This window comes from Oratosquilla oratoria, chromosome 35 (assembly GCF_046742065.1).
Source record: "Oratosquilla oratoria isolate Oo_2021 chromosome 35, ASM4674206v1, whole genome shotgun sequence".
Classification (NCBI taxonomy): Eukaryota; Metazoa; Arthropoda; class Malacostraca; order Stomatopoda; family Squillidae; genus Oratosquilla; species Oratosquilla oratoria.
This window is the reverse complement of record NC_134811.1, coordinates 34,075,870-34,080,869: the sequence shown is the minus strand read 5'-3', so window position 1 is coordinate 34,080,869 and position 5,000 is coordinate 34,075,870. Positions and strand designations below refer to the sequence as shown.

The window sequence follows — 5,000 nt, the reverse complement described above, 5'->3', positions numbered from 1 at the left end:
GTTCTCCTTCTTCTATCGATTCTCTTCGACGTTCCTCTCTCACCTTTTCTCCTCTTTCATTTTTTACCCATCTTTTCGTTCCGCTGATGTTTACCTCTCTCTCTCTCTCTCTCTCTCTCTCTCTCTCTCTCTCTCTCTCTCTCTCTCTCTCTCTCTCTCTCTCTCTCTCTCTCTCTCTCTCTCTCTCTCTCTCTCTCTCTCTCTCTCTCTCTCTCTCTCTCTCTCTCTCTGTCTCTCTCTCTCTCTCTCTCTCTCTCTCTCTCTCTCTGTCTCTCTCTCTCTCTCTCTCTCTCTCTCTCTCTCTCTGTCTCTCTCTCTCTCTCTCTCTCTCTCTCTCTCTCTCTCTCTCTCTCTCTCTCTCTCTCTCTCTCTCTCTCTCTCTCTCTCTCTCTCTCTCTCTCTCTCTCTCTCTCTCTCTCTCTCTCTCTCTTTTCTGTCCGTGTTTAACTTTACATTCATTTGGGTTGAATTATAATTTTATTAGCTATATTAAGACTAATATTCTAGTTCGTCTAAATCTACTTGAATATACAATTGATTCTATTGACCATTTACAGTTAGCACAACTTAGTATCATCAGCGAATTTGAAAACAGTATAATCAGTATCATTTATAGATACCATACATAGAAATGGCCAGTAACTTTTTTTTAGCTGAAAGATTAAACATTCAGAACAACTCGCTGTTTAAGACTGTTCAACCAGTTTCTAATCCAACTTAACAAGGTACCTCATCTAAGCGAATCGAGTTTAATTAGTAGTATTTCGTGCATAAATGTTAAAACATAGATATGAAAGCATACTCGTATAATATAATCAACTCACAGAATTGAATATTTCTTCAAATGACAATTTTTTTTCATAGAGTCATACATTTAACTGATTATATAATTAGATGACTATTTCTACACCAAAACATGTACATCAGCTTATCGCGCGTTGACGTGGATGAATATGGATGATTTCTGCTCAACATCAACTCTGCTCAACTGTAGTTGAGCCCCAGTTAGCTCATTTATTGTCTTCATAAGTGGGACGGGAAACTTTTCCCGTAAAGAAAACCGTCTTCTTTCTGTCATGCTGAGAGATTAAGTTGAAGTGCCTTCGCCAGGTGGAACTTAATTGCAGCCGAAGGCAGTATCTTTGCCCAGTGTGTGGATATGACGTTTACGATAATATAGAATATGGCCTCATATTTTTCACTTATTCTATTTATTTATTTATTTATCTATTTATTTATTTATTTATTTATTTATTTATTTATTTATTTATTTATTTATTTTATTTATTTATTTATTTATTTTTATTTATTTATTTATTTATTTATTTATTTATCTATTTATTTACTTATTAATTAATTAATTAATTTGTTTATCTATTCATTTATTCATGTATTTATTTATTTATTTACTTATTAATTAATTTATTTATTTATTTATTTATTTATCTATTTATTTATTTATTTATTTATTTATTCATTTGTTTAGTTATTTGTTTATCTATTCATTTATTTTTTATTCATTTATTTATTTATCTATGTATTTATCTATTTATTTATTTATTTATTTATTTATTTATTTATTTATTTATTTATTTATTTATTTATTTATTTATTTATTTATTTATTTATTTATCCATTTATTTATTATTTATTTATTATTTTTTTTTTTATTAATTTATTTATCTATTTATTTATTTATTTATTTATTCATTTATTTCTCTATTTATCTATTTATTTATCTATGTATGTATTTATTTATTTATTTATTTATCTATTTATTTGTTTATTTATTTATGATGTATATGAAAGAAAAAAAATAATATGAGTTGTAGAACATATACCAAATATTGGCCAAATCACCTGTCGACGATCATAATTGAACGAATAGAATCGTGAGATGCAACGAAAGTTATAGAAACAAATAAGTAATCGATTGTCTTCAAAAAATGGAACCAGAAACTGCTTAAATGTGTTTGATTGACGTACGTATGAATGATGAAATTGGAAAGTTATTTTGTCTGAATATGAAAAGCTACATCGCTTGTGTCCTCGCGTTACCAACATGAGACATACAACATGAGACATACATGACCTAAGAAGGAATTGTTTACCTTCACACTTTCCTCCAAGTTCGGTGTCTATCCTTGAGCCTTACACGAAGGGCTCGTTTTCGAAGAATAGGAAAGGAAATGGATACTCACCTTCCAGGAAATACTTAAGGTGAAGCTGAAGCGGCGCTGCACGGAGCATCGATTTGACCTCGTCTTTAGAGTCCCTCTGAGGGGATTTCAGTGTCATGGTCCTCAAGGGTGCTTTGCTTCCCCTTGAGGAAGACGTCGGGAGCGCAGAGGCCTTGGGGGCACTGGACGAAGGAGAAACAGCGAGGTTGGTTACTTGGCCCGGAAGATCGGCAACCCACACGGATTGCCTTCCAGTTCTCCCCGGAACCAGGTGGGTGTTTCCTGAAGGAGGGAGCTGCTGAGGGCGGGGAAGGACAGGAAGTTGATGCGGCGTCATGGCCAGGAAGGTAAGGTCGAACTGTCGTCTCCGCCAGGGACTTCGTCTGGCTAGCCATTCCTCCACGAGCGACGTTGCGTCGAAGTCAGCGTATTCTTCGACTTTGGAGGATTTTTTTCTTCGTTTTTCAGAACCCAAAGTATTGGGGTACTGGCGGTCTCCGGGATTGAAATCCTTTGATCGCTCGAGCTCTTTTTGGAAATTGGTTTCGGAAGACGGCAGGAAGTCATCAAACTCGTTATAAACTCCATCGAAATCTGATATTTCCACTCTCGAGCTGTTAAGCTCCCCCGTATTGGAAATGACCGTGTCGGCCAGATGATGACCTGGGCACTGCAATTCAGAAATATCGAAGGTGGCAACCCCTACCAAGGGAGGTTCCTCGATATTCCAGCAGTGGACCCTGCTGACCTTCTCTGCGTCGTTATAATTGCAAGAGGGGGGGAAGGTGACGCCTTTAGCAAAGGAAGAAGTAGAAGAGAAGTAGTAGAATAACGAACCGAAAGGGAACTCTTCGTCCAAGGTCGAATTCGACTTGGATCTGCTGGAGGAGGAGGAGGTTCCTTTGCTGGCTGAAGTCATTATGTGTTTACCCGTAAATGCCTCGAGGGGCGGGAAGACTTTTGTCTTCCTTTCATTTTCCGGCCGTGAAGGGGCGGATCTCGAAGGCCTTCGAGGGAGCGAAGTGGATGAAGAGCATTGATTACCGTCATTACCAAGTTCTTCTGAATGGCTCACCTCACAGCTCCTGCGTCTTCGTTTCCTTCTCCTTCTTCTGTTTTGTGTTTCGAGTGATACCACGTCGACTTCGGTTGTCGGACGATGCTGGTCGTGCGTCGTTTGCGGACGCTTTTCTTTGGACTTCGAAGCTTCTCTACTTCTGCGTGAGGTTCTTTCATTTTCTGCAGAGGAGAATCTTTCTCGAGATGGGCTTCCAAAAGCTTGACCAATTTTATGTTCTTTTTGTATTGTATTATTTCTGTATTCTTCAGAGGCACTTGGAGCGACATCTAGTACCACCTCAGACGGGGAAACCAGTGCCACAGGATTCGCCCACATTCGTCCGAGGATACTGTCGGCAAAGGACCCAATCTTTGAACTGAACCGATCATTTTTGTTGAAATAAGTAATATAAAGCTCCTTGTCTAGATCCGAACCTTCCCAGTACTTTTCATCCTCGAGATTGTTTATTCCTAGTTGGTCCTCGTCATAGAGAACCTGGCCGTCCATGAGGACAAGGGTCACCTTGCCAGAGCTTTTCCACCAACAGGGTACCCGGACCGTTGCGGACACGAGAGTGAAGTCCATATCGAAGAGATCCATCAGGTTTCCCTCCGAAGAGCCTTCTCTTATGTTTCCGGGTGTCTCCTTGTCCCTCCTACCCTGTGGTTCATTTACGTCCAGGTTTACTCTTCGGTCTTTTCTCGCGCGAGACGTGTCGGCACGTTCGTGTAACAGGGGCGTCGATAAGGGCACTTGCATTTTGAAGCTAGTGGCCAGGATGTACTTGTTAGCATTATCCTCTTCTTCTTTCTTTTCCTTACCTCTTCTCTTAGTCTCCGTCTTCTTGACTTTATTCCCGTTGTTGGTAATTTCATGCGTCTCTTTCACCTTTTCCTCTCCTTTCTTGTTTTTATCTTGCGTGTTCGTGGTCGCTCTTTCTCGACTTGCCTCTTCGGGTGTGGCATCAAGTCTTCCTGGTAGTAGACTGGAGGACGCGTTTCTCTCTTTGCCTGGAGCTCCCCTCGCATCGTGGGCTTCCTCCCCTTCCCTCGGGAACTCAACCTCCCCCTCGACTTCCTCCTCCCACGCTGCCTCGGCCTCCTTAATGAAGAAGTTTCTCAGCTCGCTCGGTACCTCCAGAAGTCGACCTTCTAACGTCATCATACGCCCTACTGGAAAGCATTTGTCTTCCTCCTCCTCTTTCTTCTCATTTTCTCTCTCCTCCTCCTTTTTGGTCACCCCTAAGTTTTCCTCCTGCTCTTCCTGCTCCTTCTCCTCCTGTTCTTCCTCCTCTTCCGCCTTCGCTTCACCTGGTTTGTTACCAGCGACGTGCGTCCTTCCGCCGAGATCCCCTTCCTCTCTCATCTCCATATTCTTTTCCTGTTCCGTCCCCTTCTGCTCTAGTTCCTCTACCCCGCCGTTGGGTGTCACCGTCACCTTTGCCTCCTCCTCCTCCTCCTCCAGGCCCACCGATCTGTTCTTTGCGTCCTCGCTCCTGGACGGAATATCCAAGGCGCCTCTGGTCCCATCACCGATATTTTCACCAAACGGTTCACTGTACTTTGTATCACCACTAACACCGCCATCTCCCTGGGACTCGCTCCCGGCCAGCTGGCTTTCGTCACCGGTACCACCTGGGCAGTCATAAATTTCCCCGGATATGTGGCTCTTTCGGAAAACCAGAAACCTGACCACCGGATTTTGGTCCGCCGACGTTCCTACTTCGAGAGGAACCTTGGCGACCAGGAGGATCGTCGCAA

The 5,000-nt window shown here is 41.8% G+C and overlaps 1 protein-coding gene across 1 annotated transcript in view; it reads right to left on the bottom strand.

The window, feature by feature from the left end:
- LOC143018728 (uncharacterized) overlaps window positions 1-5,000 on the bottom strand; it is a 183,878-nt gene that overhangs the window by 178,238 nt on the left and 640 nt on the right. Inside the window, exon 1 of the mRNA XM_076174312.1 lies at window positions 2,202-5,000. This exon is cut by the window's right edge and continues 640 nt beyond it. Within this exon, the coding sequence (XP_076030427.1) occupies window positions 2,202-5,000 (2,799 nt within the window). The remainder of the gene's footprint in view (window positions 1-2,201) is intronic.